Consider the following 21027-nt stretch of genomic DNA (forward strand, 5'->3'; position numbering starts at 1 on the left):
CGCCCCTGAATTGCATGAGATTGTACTCCAAAGGAAAACCAATAAATACTGCGCTATACGACCATACCCATGATATGCCTGGTGACTCCGGTCACGTGAACACATCAGGCTGCAGTTTGTGCAGTAGCTGTAATGCTATAACAACAATGGGTGGTGTCGATCATACGGGTTAGGCACTGGCATTCTGCCCTTTCATGTGCAAGCAACAGAAAAAAAATATTACAGAAAAGACTTTTGTAATCTGCTCGAACAGTGCATTGTGTACATGTGCATTAGCGGTTGCTTCAAAACATATCACACTAAGCATATAAGTCTGTATCAGTACAGTGGTGGACACTAGACATACCTTTCCTTGTGATTATGATAATCCATCCACCCATCCATTTTCTAACCCGCTGAATCCGAATACAGGGTCACGTGGGTCTGCTGGAGCCAATCCCAGCCAACACAGGGCACAAGGCAGGAACCAATCCTGGGCAGGGTGCCAACCCACCGCAGGACACACACACAAACACACCCACACACACCAAGCACACACTAGGGCCAATTTAGAATCGCCAATCCACCTAACCTGCATGTCTTTGGATTGTGGGAGGAAACCGGAGCACCCGGAGGAAACCCACGCAGTCACGGGGAGAACATGCAAACTCCACGCAGGGAGGACCCGGGAAGTGAACCCGGGAAGCGAACCCAGGTCTCCTAACTGCGAGGCAGCAGCGCTACCACTGCGCCACCGTGCTGCCCTGATTATGATAATGTTTTAGTATTTAAATGCATCATTTACAAATAACATTTTTTTTTTGGTTTTGAAAAAAAATTCAGTGCTTTTGGCTGATTTTTCTGGGAGTAAACATAATGCTAGCTGCTACTACATGTCATTCCATTATCATTATTATTTTGGAAAATTACTTCAATACAAAAATATTTAATAGACTAAAATGCGACACCTGTTTATTTTAAATTTAAAATGTTCCTACATCCATAACAGTTAAGAAGGTCCCGGAAATCACCTGAATTTTACATCATGCGCACATTTTCAAATTTATTATAATGTTTAAAAGAATGTCAGATGATTACCAGCACTGGATGAGTGCACATCTATGCATTTATTTAAAAATACAAACATGGGTTCAAAACATAAACCGTACTTAAGGTGGAAAACTGATGAATATCAATGTTAAAATACAGCAAAGTAGCAAGATTCATACATGTAGTAACGAGATAGGGTAGGTGGGTAGTAACGAGTTACATTTACTCCGTAACATTTACTTAAGTAACTTTTTAAAAAAAATTGTACTTCTAAGAGTAGTTTTATTGCACTATACTTTTTACTTTTACTTGAGTACATTTGTGAAGAAGAAACACTACTCTTACTCCGCTACATTGGGCAACACTCGAATCGTTACTTTTTTTCCATTAGATTAAGTCAGACAGACAATTTTCAATCTGCTCTGTGTAGCGTATGCTGTCAAGTTGCACACTCCACTCCATTGCATCTCCAGCTCTGACGCGAGGTTTTGGATGTTCTCTAAATCAAGGTTCTGCAGCTTTGAGGACAGATGTTGCATTTTTCGTTTGAAAGCATTAACTGAGCTAATCATATTGACCATGGTTTTCTCTTTTCCTTGCAACTGTAAATTAAGCTCATTCAACATGTTGGTCAGATCGGAAAAAAAATGCCAAGTCTAATGGCCATTGATCGTTATTAAGTTGCTTGTATTCTGCGTGTTTAATGACAAGGAGAAACTCCTTTTTCTCCGGCCAGGGGTTTTGAAATCTCAGCAGGAATTTCTCCCTAGCCATCTGCGTCAACAAAGGCATCTTTTAATATATCTCCATCTTGGAAGAACTTCTTATGCTTAATGATCGAGTGACTCACCCGGAACGATGCTTCGGTGTGTCTGCCTCTGCTTTTGAATTCAGCCGAGTGAAAAATGATGGCTGTCCAATTAACTGCAATTTTACTTCCCTCTCATTTCTCTTTCTCAGATCGCTTTTCGGAAGGAAGTCAGTTTCGTAATTTTTATGAACAGTTCGAAAGTGCCTTTCCACATTTTCCTTCTTTGGAATAGCAATGATAGATTGACAGATCATACAAACGCACTTCAATTGTGACATTGTGAGAGAAAAAAATCCTCTTCCAATTCCACATCCAGCCCATAACCAACAATTTTTTTTTAAATCCCTTCTTTAGTCGATATAAATTGGAAGGCTAACTAGATCACTTAGATAGTCGGAGTTTTGCAGTAGCTTGCATGTTTGATCGTGCGTGTGGGATGACCAGTGTGTTAGAAGAAAAGAGGTCTCAGACTGGCCACCCTGTATGTCAATCAAGTGGCAAGTGCCATAGGGAGGATATATGATAGGCTAACATTAAAAAAAAAAAATGTTTTTGAATGCAACACATTTTACCTGCACTACCTTTCCAATCTACCGGTCGATTGCGATCGACGTATTGGGCACCCCTGATATATGGTCTTTGTATTTATAAAAAAGTAGTAAAGAGTAATAAAGAGTAGTAATCACTGGCTCAACATGCTTTTTTTAACATAAAATAAATTCTTGCTATATTTTTGAAAAATGTTAGATAATGGATGTATGGATGGATGTTGAACAGATCCTCTTTTACAAAATTAAGATAGCAAAGAACATTGCTTTCCCACTGAATTATAGTGTTAGTTTAAGCAAAATATGTCTACATGCGAGTAGAGTGGTATAAAATATTACAACTGATTTCTCATTGCACACATTAATCTCACCTGACAGTACAAAAAATATGGCAAATATCAACATTAATGCATTAGTAGTGATTTTAAGTACAGTGATTTCACAGTGTAGCACGGACAAAACTTAAGTTCCAAATGCAAATCATAGAATGAAGAATACATGTTTTTTTCTGTGTGTGTGGGGGGGATATTTTTGTAGGACAAGAAAAGAAAAATGAAAATGTCAACTTCTACTTCTTTCTTTTTGAAAACAGACAAGAGGAAAAATAGTCCAACAATCCATGTTTCATCATTTAATACTGCATCTGACCCTACTCAATATTCTCTTCCATATGGTGTAGAAACACGGATGACCTATGGATGAACATACCAATCCCTGATGCCAATCCTTCCCTTGAGAGAAAAATTTAATGTGAGGCTGTAATAAACAACAGAAGATGAACCATATCTGTAGACTCATTCTTATATATCTTCAAAAGGGCAGAGATTGTGTTTTTTTTTCCAGGGTGAAAAAAAAAAAACGATGTAAACCCCCATCCCAGTGATACATGATACCCTTGTATCTAGCTGTGCCACTGGCTTTCCTACTGACACAATCTGCTATTATTCTTGAATGTTCAACCAAATATTAAACTGAAGTTAAGAATAAAGCATTTCCACCAGAATTAGTGATTAAGGTATAGGTGAACTACATATTTTTCAAAAAAATAAATCCTTGATATTCCACATATATGAAACAGTCAGTCAAAGCCAAATTAACAAATGTCAGATTTCTTAAGACATTTATTTGAAGATATTTCAAAACAGTTTTGAAATATATAAAATTGCAATGAAAGAAACCAATTTTAAATATTCGGAAATGCATTTTAAGATACCTTTAATTGAATTTTTGATGCCTTGAAATTACTTCTTACTTAATTAAAGATGTCTTGATATTACCTTTGAGGTACCTTGAAGTACACTTTAAGGTATCTCAGATGAAGAAGAAATCCATTTTAAAATTGATCAGGAGTTAAAGTTGATATATCTAAAAATATATTTTTGATGTCTTAAAACCAGATCCAATTTTGAGCCATTTCAAACTGTATTACAAATTCAATAAAACCTATATTAAAAAGACCATTTGCTATTATCTCAGAAAAATTTGGGATATCTGAAATGTATTTCTTAAAATAACTTTCTGACCAAAGAAAGAAAACTCAAATGCAGTTAAAATATCACAAAATGACAAGAAGAACCATTAAAACAGAGCATTTTACAGTAAGTCATTTTATGATACATTGAATTCCATTTTAGAGATTTGAAATACAAAGTTAAAAATGAGTTTTCTTGCTATAAAGTCTTACATTCAATTATACTACCAGCACATTTGCTATGTAAACTTTTAAAAGATGACAGCAAACCAGGTAATGCTGCAAACCTTGCAGAATATGTGCAAGTCAGAATACCCCACAAAACCTGTACACATGCGCTGTCAATGAATGAGGGCCCTAGACAAACACATACATTTAGCTTGTCATTTTCAATTTAAGGCCATCAGGCACGTTAGAATGCTGTGAAACCTACCATTACCATAGTAAGCAGTATTATGACAAGTACTATGACAACTGGTGACTACTTCAGATGAAAGACTGAAATGGAAACTGAAACAAATGGGCCTCAAGCAAGGACTCCAGCCACCACTGTGCCGCCTTGTTATCTGCATGCCGAAGAAAGTAAAATGCACAGACATGAGTTACTTCAGGTGACCTTGTTATTATTTCATGCTGCATAAGTGTGTTAACCATTTACGATATTATTTGATCTTCTACATCAGTATATCTTATTCTTTTTATATATATATTATAAATATAAAAGGAAATTAGGCATAAATCAGGTTTCAAAGAGTTTCCTTCATTGTAATTAAAACATCCTTTTGAAATTACAAATGGTGGGAAGTTTAAAATCTACTAAGAAAAATGAGTATTTCTAGAGCCTTTACTGTTATTTAAAAGCAATCATATACAATGAGTATGTTAAGTTGGATTTCTAAATGAGAACCTAGTATTAATAATTTTCTTTATTAAGAACAAGAATGGCAAATATGCACTGAATTTTAAAATTGTTTGTGATAATATTTAAAGATAAAACTCCACAGAAAGCTGCAGGACCAAGATGATGAACCCAGATCCCTGGAACTATGAGTCAACAGTACTTACCATTTAGGATACACAGTATACAAAATGGAAATTTGGAAATTTCTACATTAAATGTGTGCATAATATGTTCACTTTCACAACTACATCATAGCTTTCCAGGCAGATAGTGGGATGAATATGCAAAAATATAATCAAATGTACAAACAAATTCAACTTTCAGCAGCAATTTATTACACTTTTAGCAGTGTTTTTACAGCCTGAGTGATATTCAGGTCTAATGTTACGAAGCTTAAAGTAATCCTGGAGTACTGCCACTTTGAAAATTGTGAAAAAGTGGCTCCCTGATGACCCGGAACTGACAAAGTGCAAGTGCGAAAGGGATCCAAGTTCTATGGCTGGTCAGACATGTGCCAAAACATTAGTAAAATAAGTAGGGCAGGGACACAAAAATGTTCAACAAGCTGTACGACTAGAATTTGCGCTTGTTGCCATGATGAAAACTGTAGAAGTAAGCCTAGAGGATATATCACAGTTTTTTAAGTTTCATTATTTTAGGAAAGAATTATGATAAAAAGTTTATGCAATATAATAGGGAAACCGCTACTCAAATTAGCATGTTGAATAGCAAGGTACAGTTGGTATAGAAAAGAATCATCCCCCTTCAATATATTCACAATTTGTTGCTTTGCAACATGAAATTGAGACACACAAAAAAATTACTCCAGCTATATTTACTCAATTCAACTTATAACAGCCAAATGAAAGATAATAGCAATAGCTCAAAAAAAATAAAAAAACAGAAACCCTGAGATGGTTAAAGAATCACCCCTAGTCTGTTAGGATACTTCTCTATCAATTTTGCACATCTAGACATTGTAATATTTGCCCACTCTTCTTTACAGAACTGTTTAAGCTCAGTCAAATTGGATAGGGACTGCAATCTTCAAGTCATTCAACAGATGATATTTTGCCCCCTCCATTTTTCCTTCTAGCTTGACAAGTGCCCCAGTCCCTGCTACAGAGTAACACCCCCAAAACAGGATGCTACCACCTCCATGCTTTACTATAAGTGTTGTGTTCTTGGATGGTAAGTTGGCTTTCCGCCAGATATCATTTGGCATTGAGGCCAAATGGTTACATTTTGGTGTCATCTGACCATAAAACCTTTTTCCATTTGTCTTCAGAATCTTCAAGGTGCGTTTTGGAAAACCTGAATCAAGACTTGATGTGGCCTTTCTTGAGGAGTGGCTTTTTTCTTGCAAAATTGTGTATACAAAAAATAATTTTGCATTTAATATATATATATCCATCCATCCATTTTCCAACCCGCTGAATCCGAATACAGGGTCACGGGGGTCTGCTGGAGCCAATCCCAGCCAACACAGGGCACAAGGCAGGAACCAATCCTGGGCAGGGTGCCAACCCACCGCAGGACACACACAAACTAGGGCCAATTTAGAATCGCCAATCCACCTAATCTGCATGTCTTTGGATTGTGGGAGGAAACCGGAGCGCCCGGAGGAAACCCACGCAGACACGGGTAGAACATGCAAACTCACGCAGGGAGGACAAGGGAAGCGAACCCGGGTCTCCTAACTGCAAGGCAGCAGCACTGCCACTGCGCCACCATATATATGATTAATATTTTCTTTTCTCCTATTTAACCACAATATTTATAAATGCTCACTCTGTCATTAACGGTTATGGATTCAGATAAAACAAATAGATTAGCAAAACGGACAGATTTTGTTCAAAACAGACTTTGAACTTGACTCAAAATAGTCTTATAGTGCAATCCAATCTGTAAATTTGATAAGGTCATTATAATACACACAAATGTTTATATATATATATTACACACACACACACACACACACATACATACACACGTACAGAACTCAGACATTAACAAAAGAGTTTGTTATGCCCACTTGGTTAAACCTCTTCTGATTAATACTCAAAAAAAAAAAAAGGTAAACAAAAAAAATTGTAGGTGATAAAGACACATAAAAATGTACCACAACAGAAATACATACTCGTTTGTCACTTGCAACAAGCTGGAATTCTTGAATAAATTTTCCAAAGATTGACCTCTGAGATCTTCGGAATGGATGTATTGTGCCCTAAATAAATGATAGATACCTGATTAGTAAACATTTACACATTTACAATTGTGTACTGTGAATTACGACAATGTTAGTGCAACTTGTACTTTTACTCATAAAATGAAAAAAAAAAAGCTCTTAAGTGGAAGTGACTTAAAAATTAAATGTATTTATTATTAAAAGTTGTAAAGATGCACAATTTCACAAAACATTTTAGAGTAGCCCAAACCTCAGACTATATTATTACACAATACTGCCACTCAATGGAAAAAACTCATAATGCAGTTTCCCTGTTTACATCAGAAAGGTCAAGGCAGCCCAGCTTTTTAGCAAACATTTCTCAAATTTTTGAAATGCGCATGTAACTTTTCATTCACTGATGGGATATTTTGTCTCTTAGATGAGACTTCTGGAAATTAAGCATGCTTAAACATTTAAGTACATGTAAGAAAGATATTGTGACTGTAGTTGGGGTACGTACATTTAAGGCTTATTTATTTTATTGTGCTAAAAAAATTCTTTTAAGAGGCTAGCATGTTTAGAACTGATTTTATAATGAAAGAAAAAAAAAATACCACCAAACAATGAACAATGTGTAGCTCCTCAAGGTGACTGAGCCAGTATGCAAATTCAGATACACGGTTTATAAAGGTTTTTCTTTTTATTTTATTAACACTAATAAAAAAATTGGATTTTTTAAAACTACATATACTGAAATTCTTGCCTTAAAATATTCCAAAGAAAACTGAATTAAAACTCAAAATTTTTTTAAAATATCGATTTCAGATATTAGAAACTGCATTAGAAAATGCGTTTAATTTTAAGATTTTTTTTTATTTTCTTTTATTATACTTAAAGAAAATAACATTGCATACAACCAAGTTGAACTTGTACAACAAACATTTTCACAGTCAAACTTGAAAAATTAAACAAAATTAAACAAAAAAAAAAACTCATAAAAGTTATAACACAAAGCAGAAACAAAAAAAAAAAGAAAAAACTTCCATTGAAGAGAAAGAAAGGACAGCCAAGAGCTTGGTAAAAATAGTGAGGAAAAAACATTTTAAGATTTAAGATAAGTGCAAAACAAAGTCATAGTAAAACCACCCACATACCAAAACATATGTGTCTGTCTCCTGCTTTTTCCTATGGATAGGTATATCTGAAAGAAAAAAAAATGTAAAATGAATAACATGACGCCATTTTTTAAATAAACTGTAATAAAAATGGCAACATATTTCACCAATTTATTCAACTTAGAGTACTCTTTTAACACTTTACTAATATGTCAGTAATGCATTTCTCAAAATTCTCATAGTGAAGCAACAGTTAATATACAATTTCTTTGATGATTTACCAACATTAAATCATGAAGAACACTACAAATAAAGCTAACAGAAATGCATTATTTCTCAGAGCAGATGTTCTAGTTTTGATAATCAATAAGCACAAGTGGTTTTGACGATGGAAAGAGAATAAAAAGAGCCTTTGGAGGATCTACCCCATAAATATATAATTCATCTACTGTATAGGAGTAAAATCACTGGGCTGTTTGTGTTTTTGCCAACCACGAAAAACAGTTGAACTGATATTAACAAAATTTTGCACGTGCATTGCTGTTGGAAGAACCAAAAATATAGGCTGTATGGCGTATATTTGCTACTCAACAACCAGTGTCAACATGGGAACTACAATTTCCCTCAGGCACCAGTAACGTGCTGGTTTCAATGGGAGGACACCATTACCAGCATGCACAGTTTAGTACTGGCCAACTGGCCAAAGTGGGATCGCAGCTAAGACCACAGGTACAGAGTTTTCTTCTAAACCAGTCCGGATAACATTTTCATTGTCTAACTGGATTAAAGCTTATGTCAAAGAGTACATCTTTTGTCTCATCACTGGTTGCGTTTAGCCACGAAGAAATTTCCCAAAGACTTTTTTCCTATTTATTTTCATCTGGCTCCCTTCCTTGGCAGCAATGTTCCTTTCATTTAACCTCCCAGAAAATTTAGGAGCCAAGTAAGCCCTCCTTCCTGGTCTATGAAGTTGTGGAGGCGAGATCTAGATTACTGTCACCACCTTTTGACAAAGCACTGACTGGGAAAAGCTCAAATTGGAAAAGCAAACATGACATAAAGATAATGGCAGCACCCATTTTCCTGCCGGGAGCAACATGGATGTAAAGCTTGATATTAGTATTGTTTGAAAGGAAAGTAAACATATCAAGTCTAAACAAAGCAGCTAGATTGAATACTGTTTAAAGTAAAAATAAATGCATTCTTTGAAAGTCCAAGTCATTTTAAAAATTCAAATACAAGTGAAAGAATAATAAGCTAAATTATTTTAAAATATTCTGAAAAACTTTTACATATACGAATTTTAAAAATTGAAACCAGAATTAGTCGTATACCTTTCACTAAAGAACAAAGGACATTAACTCTTTTAACACATCAGACACTTGTGTTCAGAAAACACTAATGGGTCATACTATATACCAGGGCTATTCAATTGCAAATTTATATGGGCCAGATTTCAAAACAAGAAATTTTGCTTGGCCAGACATTTTCAGGGGCCGGTAAGCACCAGGTAATGATAAATTTTAGACCAACACAAATGAATGTATTGAAAAACAAGTAAATGTTTAGCCATTGCTTCCCTTTTAAATTTGGTCACATCTGACACAGGCACAAAAAGTGAATTAAAAACAATAAAAAAGGTATAACTGAACAGGCTGTGAGGTAGAAGCAATACTTTTCTTCACTATTGAAACAACAAAATACACACTTTGGTCATATCTGACCTAGGCACACCTCAAAATGCATAAAAACAAAATAGAGCACAGTAATAGCAATCACATTTGTTTCCCTTTTTGAAATAAAATAGTTTAGTCACAGAATAGTAATAATTTTTATATTCATATGGAGTTTTTCTCACTACTTAAAATGCTTTGCGCCCCACACGGGACACAAACCCATGATGGTTTTACTACGAGGAAGCAGCAATACTATTGTGAAACTGCATATATATGATCCAGTCATATCACAAAGTGCATTTAACAGAATTAAAAAAAGAACTATCAGCGTATAAACTCACAACAAGTGATAACAGTAACTACCACACATGAATACAATGTCTACAGCCCACTGAGGGAACATAGGTTCGTTTTAAAACTTGTGTGCTGATATTGGGGGTGGAGTCCTGGGGGAAGGCATTTGGTGAGGGCTCAGGGCACCTCTATAGAAAGAGACGGGTGACAGAATCAGGGTGACAGGTGGAGCAAATGGTAATAGAGCAGGAAGAGATTTCTCCAGAGAAACAGCTCCTTCAACAGACTACTACCACCACTTGTACACACAGAACAACATGCTGCATTGTGGGTTGAATGTTGCTAGGATATGCAGAGTATATCATTCATGGTCTGTACTAATGTAGGAATTTCTGAAGGCCCACGAAATGTGTTTATTTCTGCATTTCTGACTGATCCACTCAGAATTTGCTTCCACTTGAATAGGCTGACTGTATACCATTCACAACATCACCAGGGACATAACATGTAGGCACACATTCAGAAAATACTAACGCAAGGAGCTGCTTTCTTGCTGTACTTGAGCAGTTAAACATCATCAATTGTGACAGATATGAAAATCAGAGTGCGATCTAAAAAACAAAAATAATAGGTCCTATTGAAATCAAATTAAGGTTAGTTATTGCATTCAAACATGCAATTTGATTAATTTTAACTTTGTCGTTACCTTGAATGATATACCTCAAGGACATAGAAACAAATACAAGCATTAAACCGCAGACAATGACTACAGTAGGACCTGAACTGTTTTGTATTTGGTTTATGAACAATTTTGGCCTGTAACCAATGACTATTTTGCTAATGGAATAACTTCCTAATTACTGCTTTAATTAAGCGATTAATCTAGGTTTTTTAGAAAATATAACAATCTTTGAAAAAGTAGAAGTATTTAATTAAAAATTAAACAAGTTTTATTATAAACTATGAGGTCTAGCTTCATAGTTTTAAACCTGTTGTTGACAAAAGTTAATGTTAAGGATGAGAAGGTTAAAACCACCTTTAAGCCTCAACATTAAGTTACCTAGAGTGTATTGCTTAATTGCATCCACTAGATGGGAGTAAAGACTGCAAGGCTTCAAGCATCCCTTTTTCTTTCAGTACAGCAACAAGTATAGGCCTTACCTATCATCAAAAGAAACACACTGCAGATTACTCTGATTCTGCACAATCACATGAGAATTTTAAGCTTCCAGAATAAACAGAAGAATTTGACATTGAAAGTGCTGCTGGATAACTCCCATGTATGATTAAGACAAATACCACCATTACTCCAATGTGATTTCTTTTCAGGTCTAACCACATCACATTTACTTTACTTTACTTTACTGATCTTGCATGGCATGGATTTCTTATCAGATGTGAAACTGAAATGCCTCTACACTTTAATTTCTTTGGGCATCAACACTTCACTGTATTTATATCCTTTGCTTGTGCCATATCTCAAAATGTGTTAGCATTTTAGAAATTTAGGGAACATTTAATGTGTTATTAAAACTGTAAAACATGCAATACATCAAGCAGCACAGTAGATCAGTGGCTGAGACAGCTGTGTCCATTCAGTCCCAGGTTCAAATCTTATGCAAATGTGTCATCTATGTGGAGTCTGCACGTATTTCCTGTGTCTGGGTTGGGTTTTCCTTCCCTTTTCAAGTGGGAGTGTGGTTGAGTATTCCCTGTGATGGACTGGCCTTCCATCTGATGCTAGACAGGCTGCAACCCTGAAATTATGCGGATTTCACAATATCATGTGTTATATATTAAAGCAAATTTCACATACTGTATAACCCTTCTAATTGAATTCAATGTAGAAAAGTCATTAAGACAGATAACCTGTTCAAATCGGGAAATGTGTTTTTGGTCTTTGTCTCCATCAGAATTAAAGAAATAAATCCATACATTCCTTACAGAATAAGATTTTCAGTTCGAATGTGTACAAATTAAAGTACAAATTTAAATCCTTCTTAGATGAAAGGAGTTTAAAAAATAGACATTTAAAAAAAAGACTAGGGATATTCCAACTAGTATTAGTGTGTTCATAACAAACGAAAAACTCTTGATTAAAAATATTCATATATGAGTATATTTTTATACCTGTTGTTGCTTTTGGGACTGGTAATGTTTTTAGCTGTTACAACTCAGACTTTTTCGATCATCAGCTGCCCAGTGCTCATTTTAAAAGCAGAAGACTGGGTGCACTCATTTCTACGGCAAAGGCCTAACCAAGTCTCGTTGAATAGATCGGACAGAGGGGCACAGAAGATATGAAAGTGATATAGAAGACTTACTTCAATCTTTTTAAATACTTGAACAATTTTATAATTTTATTATTATTATTATTTATTTTTATAATTCCAGTATTCATCATGCAAGAATCAGGCAGGGGGCACGCATTTCTATTGCCCTGCTAGAGCTGTGGAAATCATTGTCCCACAGTGGATGGGACTGGAGGACAGAGTAGACCCAAAAGTGATTTAAAAGACTTTCTAAACCCTTATAAAATACATTTTGAAGAATTTCAGCTGTCAAGCATTGCTTCGGCTCCAGATGGGGAAATACTGTAAGTGTCTCTTACAGTAGATATTACAAAACGGCACAGTGGTGAAAAAAGTGAAAAAAAGACTTCCTAGAGTCTTTTAAAAATAGGTTTAGCTCAATTTTAGCTGTCCGGTGTTCATTTTGTAAGCAGAAGAGCATTTCAATGACAAAGACTCAGCAGTGGAAATGAGTTTCTCCTCCAGTGGATGGAATGGATAGGCACATTAAATATGGAATTGAAATAGAATATTGTCTACATCCATCCATCCATTATCCAACTCGCTATATCCTAACTACAGTGTCAACTACAGCCATTTAAAATACATTTTGAACAATTTTAGCTATACAGTGTTCATTTTGCAAGCAGCTTATAGGCGCATGCATTTGTACAGCAAAGGCTCACCTGTGGAAATGAGTGTCCTCATTGGTGGAAGGAATGGAGGGGCACAGCAGATATGAACATGCAACAGAAGACTGCCTCATAGACTTATTAACACTAGAATTACCAGAGCCTACGAAAAAACTTAGAAGATCCGTCCCACCTTAAATCGTTTCTTAAAACCGTTCTCACTTCTCCGCCAGCGTCTTTTGTTCATCTAAATGTGCTGATGAACACAAGCTGCAAGCAGCCGGCTATTCCATCCCCCCACCGACTTAATCAAGGCATGAGCTGATGGGAAGTTCATGCACGTTCTGATTATCTGGGAGTGGAGTTTTAGAGTGGAAATAATAGATCGTTATTTGCAACACACTCATTTCACGTGTGTTCTGTTTCTACAGTAATCTGTGTAAACACATTGTTAAAACAGAAACTTTTTCATATTTTAGTAATAAATGTTACAAAATGTAGGCATAAAACTATAAAATCTGTGAAGCCTGAAGGCCAAGGATCAAATAAACACTTTCACAAATGGTTCAAGAATGTCACAACAGCTTCCGTGTCGTATCGGTAAGAATTCGTTACTCAGAGCGCAGCAGACTTGCCGTACCTCAGAGACCCGCTGGGGACAATTTTTTTTTTAACCTTCGCCGTTCTGCCTGCCTGAACTCCCAGTCTATCTGTATAATAATAACAGTAATTTTATTATTATATAGCAGCTTCCCTGTCTGCCTATCATACAGTGCCTTTCATTCCTTTCTATATATCTATCCCCTTTTCTGTTTATTTATATATCTATTATACAGTGCCCTATGGGGTGCCAAACAGGCAATTACAATGATTTTCGGAATATATAAAGTCATTTCTGAATATATAAAGTCGTGATCAGAATATATAGTCATTCCTGAATATATAAAGTCAGAGTTAGAATATATAAAGTCACTCCCGAATAAGTAAAGTCAAAGCCTGATTATATAAAGTCAGTGTCAGAACATATAAAGTCATTACCGAATATATAAAGTCAGCGTCGGAATATATAACCTCATTCCTGAATATATAAATTTAAAGTCAGATTATATTGATATTGATTGAAACGACTCAGGCACATTTTTAATAAACTCAATGAGTTCCTACTACAACGTAATGAACTAAGTTAACAAAAACAACTTCAGAAAAATATAAAAAAAAACTCAACTGTTCAGTTAATTCATTCAAAATGATACATGTGCCCGGTATTTTGAACACTATATTTATTTATTCTTTTTGTATGGGCTCATTTTTGGACGAACCTCACAAGCCCGATCGACTCCGAGTGGCTTCTGTCGAAGTTTACCTTTCACTAGTACGAGTGAAATGACAAGCATGGAAATTTTATATATTCGGGAATGATTTTATATATTCCAATGCTGACTTTATATATTCAAAAATGAGTTTATATATTCCGACGCTGACTTTATATAATCAGGTTTTGACGTTATATATAAATCGGGAATTATTTTATATATTCCGAAGCTGACTTTATATAATGAGGCTTTGACTTTATATATTCAGGAATTACTTTATATATTCAAGTTTTGACTTTATTCAGGAATGACTTTATATATTCCGAAAATCATTGTAATTGCCTGTTTGGCACTGCATAATAGATATATAAAAAAAACAGCTAAGGGGATAGATATACAGTAATCTATATCGCGCTTCGACTTTCGCGGCTTCACTCTATCGCGTATTTTAAATGTAAGCATATCTAAATATATATCATGGATTTTTCACTGGTTCGCGGATTTCTGAGGACAATGGGTCTTTTAATTTATGGTACATACTTCCTCAGTTCGTTTGCCCAGTTGATTTCATACACGGGACGCTATTGGCGGATGGCTTAGAAGCCACCCAATCAGAGCATGTATTACATATTAACTAAAACTCCTCAATGATATAAGATATGCTTCCCGCGCGGTGCTTGATTGTTTGCTTTTCTCTCTCTCTCTCACCCTCTCTGACATTCTCTGCGCCTGATGGAGGGGGTGTGAGCACAGAGGCTGTTTGCTTAGAAGATACGGAGGCTCCTCTAAAAATGCCGCTTTATCGCAGTGCTTCGGTATACTTAAAAGCCCAAAACCACGTATTGATTTTTTGATTGTTTGCTTTTCTGTCGAGCGCTCTCTCTGACATTCTCTGCTCCTGATGGCGCTCCTTTGAAGAGAAGATATGTTTGCATTCTTTTAATTGTGAGAAAGAACTGTCATCTCTGTCTTGTCATGGAGCACAGTTTAAACTTTTGACTAAAGGGTGTTATTTCATGTGTATAGGGCTCTAATAATGTTAACAGTGTGGGAGAGTTTATAAGGGCTTAAAATATATAAAAATAACCATACAAACATATGGTTTCTACTTCGCGGATTTTCATCTATTGCGGGGGGTTCTGGAACGCAACCCCCGCAATCGAGGAGGGATTAATGTATAGATAGATAGGAAGGAAAGGCACTATATGATAGGCAGACAGGGAAGCTGCTATATAATAATAAAATTACTGTTATTACTATATAGATATTATTTATTTACTTACTTCCATACAGCGTAAAGTCACGAGTGCAGTGCTTCCCAAGTACATATACAAAGTACAGCAATGGCTAAAGTGCATTCTTGATCCAATGATTTGAGTTTGCCTCTGTTATAGCGTGTCTAAGAAGCAGTGTCAAATGTGGCGTTGTGTTTGAGTTGGGATCATGAACGCGGCTGAGAGAATAACAGAATAAAAAAAAAAAGCTAACCTATACAAGTATCATAAATTACACCGGCTGTTACAGACTGGAATCAAATGTATGTTTTTATTTTAAAATAGTAAGAATATGTGTAGCTCACTTTTCAAAGCGGACTCATCTGGAATCGAACCTGTAAAGTTCAGACTACTAGTCAAGAGCTAATACGTTGCGCCACCACAGCGCTCTTAGCAAATGCGTGTCGATATCGCATTCGAACGCAGGTTGTTTTTCTGTAGTTATATTTTTGAATAAAAGTGCACTCGTTCTATTATATTTGTACTTTTTGGAAAACTGTTTCATTGATATTTGGACTTTAGGCCTCACACATTATACATTTCATGTCTACATTTTGTTAATTATGACTAAAACATGAAAAACATTTCTTTTTTAATGATGTGTTTACATAGATCTATGTAGACATGGAACACACATGAAATGCAAGTGTTCCAAATAACGATATAGTATTTATAAAACATAGTGATAGTGATAGTAGGCTGCTTGCTGTTTGCTACTTAGCCACAAATTTAGAAGACAAATGACTTGACGGAGAGGCATGAAGCGTCATAAAGGTGGGACGGATCTACGAGTTTTTTCGTAGGCTCTGGTAATTCTAGTGTTAAAGAGTCTGTGCACCATTTTAGCTACCCAGTGTTCATTTTGCGAAGAGTTGCAGGAGATTACTATTTAATGCTTTCTGAAAGTTTTTTTAAAAAACCATTTGATCAAATTTAATCTGCCATGAACAGCTATGCATGTAATACACAAGAAAAACTGTTATAGGATAATGATACCTGCTCTTAAAATGAGACCCTCCCCCAATTTTATGGGGTGGTCATGACAGACAAGGTAATTTTTTGATAGAACTTATACTATTTCATTTTTACAGTATAATCTCTCAGATGACAGTGGTGACATTTTAGTTCCACAACAAAGCTTTTCCCATGGAAATGTTTTTCTTTCCCTTAGAAAAAACTACTTGAGTAAATGTTTAAGAGTGAGGGACCATGTTTGGGGTGAAAGTGGATTAGTGCATTTATTTTCATGGTTTGTTTTTTAAATGTCATTATACAGGTATTGGGTGTCAAGTAAGGAATTACTAATTTAATCTAAATCTGCTTTCCATGCTTATTTGTTGATTTGTTTGGTAACAGAACATACAGTATGCATGTCAAAACGACTGAACAGCTGATAAGTCACATTTTTCAATACCATTTTAACAAAGTTTCCTGTCACTGTTAATCATGGAGCACTCCGGTAAAACAACAACATATAATACTCTTCAAACTTACAAATGCATACCATCACCATGCGCGAGTGAACAGCTGGCAGGTGGCTGCACGTGCATGTTTACTGATAGACGTGCTGGCCTTCTGCACGGAGCACGCGTTAAATCAAAAGAGAAACAGTACACGAGGATGTGCAAAAATGCGACAACCATATTTTAGTGCACTTGCACGAAATCAGAAGGGGAACTGAATTCCATGGGGCACAGATATCTCATAACAGGACACCTACATGATGTGCAGATAAATTTGTAATGTTTCTTCCTTGAGTTCTGATGACCTGTTTCATATTCAGGTGATCACGCTTTTTGGCACAAGTGTAATCAGTCTCTCCATGAAATTCATCATTTGGGATACATGGCCGCTGTGTTAGCTGTGGTGCTTGGTTAGCACTTCTCCATGAGGCCCTCATGCCCATCACGGACATGTCAAGTATAAATCAGTTTTTAGTAGAATGCAGATCAGAAATCTACAAGGGGGAATCCCTCCCTGTACCAACACTTACGTTAATAGCACAATCTCTCCACAATTTAAAAAAAAAAAAAAGTCCTTTTGCATCTGTTGCAACATAATTCATTTGCCACTGGCAAACCAGGTAGAAATAATAATTGCCAAAGTCTAATTTTGGTCACATTTGCAACCATTTTAGTTGTAGTCTGGAGCACTGAAACAGCGTATTAAAGTAACATGACCATCTTTTTTACAAAATTAAATTTATTCTATGTGACAGATTTCAAAATTGTCAACTACTGTCTTGAGAGAAGAGGGCAAGTTGGACAAAAGGAAGGGTAAGCTTTCTGGTAGCCCAGCTTTATACACAGGGTGGAGTGTTACCTAAAACCTTTACATCAACGTTTATTCTTTTTATAAGAACATTTAGATTTAAAAAGTTTTGTTGGACATGAAGGCATAGTACTCTTAAAACCATACGAACAAAACTGGTGTATTGGAATAGACTATTTTAGCAAATAGATTATTTTTCCAATGTACACAAAAATATTTTATCAAAAATAAACCAAAATACTACATTAATACCATATTCTCAAATTTTGTTTTCAGGATCTATTTAGACCACATCATTTAATTTCTCTGTCGAAAACATAATCAGTTTGACTTTCAGGGTTACTCTGAGGTGCGAGGTGTATCTTTTACAATGTCACATGCCTTTAGTTGACCACAGCCAGATCTGTGTATGCAGTTCAGCTGTATTACAATTTGTTAATGGTAAGCAACTTATTTTTTTAATAAGATTCCTCTATTGCCCTTTCTGTGATTGCACAAGGTAAAATCTGTTTGTAATGGGTAATAGCCCTCTGACCTTCAAAGGTTAATGTCCATTTCTATTGGCTGAACTGGCTGAAAAATTTGTGACAGGAGCACGGTAGGGACAGTCAAGCCATCAAATGTGATCATTTTCTTAGCTGTATCAAGCCCTGTCATTTGAAAAAGAGTTACCTGCTGCATCAGTTGTACATTTCATGAAATGACTCAGCACTGCATCAGCATTTATTGTATATTGTTTACTGTACTAGTCAGACTGCAATCTAATGTTGCTGTGCTTTCCCACCTTTTCAATCCTTTTTTTTTTTTTTTTTTTTACAGAAAACAAAGCGCTTTAACTCTCTGCAGAGTATATTCTCTGACTTGTTTGTGATGCTGTCTTCTCCCAGCAGCCACTACCATTGCAAAAAATCCTCTGCAATGAATCTGCTAAAAACGTTCTTTTCTTTTTATTTTTGTCATAATTATACTTGTAATTAGTATCAAAGCAGTTATAGAACAGTCCTACTTGTCATCTCCACTTTTTCCCCCATAATTTACGAAAATATGCATCAATTATTACCATATTTATATTGCAGTAAACATCAAGCCGATACGATTCACATTTTCGCATTCGCTGCCCCAATTGCTCAACAGCTAATGCTATTGTTTCTCTTATTTGTTTTATAGACTTGCAGCAAAATTATCCAATATTGCTCATACGTGTGTGTGTGTATGTGTGCGTGTGCGTGTGCGTGTGTGCGCATGCCAACCCATTAAACAAAAGCAGTCAAGGAAGGGCAAGTACGATATTCTCATGAGCGAGACACCTACATGATGAAGAGATGCACTCAACTATTTCTGCATGTGCTCCTTGCAATTTGTTGACCTTTTCCATCATATTCAGCCATTCATTCATCATTCCTACACCCACGGAACCAACCTGTCCTTCAAATTCACCATTTAAGATACATGGCTCTATGCCTGCATTACAGCGTGGCTAGAAAAAATTCTGTGAGGAACACGCAACAAAAACCCAGCATGCGTCACCACGTCTGACATAATTTTTGCTGTGCTACCCTCGCATTTAGCATGGACGCGTTAGTAATAAACCAAGCTTTAGAAGGTGCTTACGTCAATTTGCCAAGATATAAGCAGCCGTTTTAAAAAATGAGACCAAACTTTAAAAAACTCTAAAATCATGCATGAAGAACTGGGTCTTTTGTTTTTAATCTAATTGTTTGAATGCTGCATAGAACAAAGATCTGAAACCTCTGGTAGGCCGCCAGGCTTTGCAAGACTGTACTTGCTTGCCAGAAATTAAAAACTGGTAGTCGCAGGCGACCAAACTGCCGATTTGTCCACCCCTTCTTTATCTGGCTGCTTCCTTAAAAAGCATATGTCAAATATCAGTGTCATCTGGAAGCAGGTTAGAGAATGTTACAGTATGTTAAAATAAATCTTAAGTTTTCCAGTGTAAATACTGTATGTGCAAGACATTTGACTACAGTATTTTCTGTTACCTTGGGAAAGTAGCGTCCTTCGCATTACATTTTTTCTCAAAAAAATGTAAAAAGTGTTACATTTTTTGGCTTGAAAAATTACATTTTTTATTAAATCTCATCTTTCTACTGTAAAACATGCAAAATGCTAAAAGTCAGAAGTGTAGAAAGTACTGTATAATAATGATAAAAATAGAATAATAATAATACAGTCAACCCTTGACATACAACCGGCCTGACATGCGAACAACTTGATTTACGACCAAAATTTTTGTTTTGATTTACGACCAACATCTTGCGTTACGACCCGAATGCGGTCACGTGTATCCGCTTGTTCGATTGTAAACAAACAGCCGAGAGCGTTCGTATGCGTCAGTCGGAGCCCAGATACATGTGTTTGTGGACGTAATTTCGGTCAGTGCAGCGCTTTATCTATATATATAATTCACTAAGACCATGGCATAATTGCTAAGGAAGGAAGAGAAGGTAACAAAGGTAAAGAAAGCGATTGTTAAGGGATGTTAGCTTGCGGGCTGGAGCGGCACATGATGATGTCATCAGGCTGAGTCAGCACCAGCTTGCTTTGGAGTATATTATTACAGCAGTTCACAACACGGCCAGCTTTGAATTGAGTGCTCGACTACTGTCATTATTAACTTGAGAAACAGCGATCACAATCGAAACGAAGAAGGAAATTGTGTGGAAATATGAGAGTGGCGTTTGTGACCGATCTCACTAATATGTACAGCATGTCGAAATTCACCATCTCGACAATTTTACAAAGAAAAGATTTGCATAAGGAGGCTCCTTCTAAACAATAACCACCTTCCGTTTCATTCTCCTCCTCCTCCCTTCCTGCAGCCCAAAGATGTCAAATTAAATGGTGAGTACAGTATGAAATTGTTGTTTCTGGTAGGCTAGGCACTTTTTATAACTTTTTGGTTAGTACATTAGAAAAATTATTGGTGTTTTGGTAAATTATGCGCATTATACAACCCTTTTTTTTTATGAAAAGGTTAAGTAAGTGTTGCTGTGGGAGGTTTGGAGCGCATTATGGGTATTTCCATTATTTCTTATATTTCTATAGTCTTGACTTACAACCAACTTGAGTTACAACCAGCCCTCGCGAACTAATTAAGTTCGTAAGTCAAAGGTCCACTGTAATAACAATAATATAAACACCACACTGCACACGTGCAAGTGACAAATCACTTTCAGTTTCACTGTCCATTTCAATTTCACTGCATGAAGA

At 36.0% G+C, this 21027-nt stretch overlaps 1 protein-coding gene across 1 annotated transcript in view; it reads right to left on the reverse strand.

Annotated features, from left to right (window-relative positions):
* slc30a6 (solute carrier family 30 member 6) overlaps positions 1-21027 on the reverse strand; it is a 144353-nt gene that overhangs the window by 106712 nt on the left and 16614 nt on the right. The window contains exons 2-3 of the mRNA XM_039738151.1: positions 8085-8131; positions 6901-6987 (exon numbers count right to left, since the gene is read on the reverse strand). Coding sequence (XP_039594085.1) covers positions 6901-6987; positions 8085-8131 — 134 coding nt within the window. The remainder of the gene's footprint in view (positions 1-6900; positions 6988-8084; positions 8132-21027) is intronic.

This window comes from Polypterus senegalus, chromosome 16, assembly GCF_016835505.1.
Source record: "Polypterus senegalus isolate Bchr_013 chromosome 16, ASM1683550v1, whole genome shotgun sequence".
Lineage (NCBI taxonomy): Eukaryota > Metazoa > Chordata > Cladistia > Polypteriformes > Polypteridae > Polypterus > Polypterus senegalus.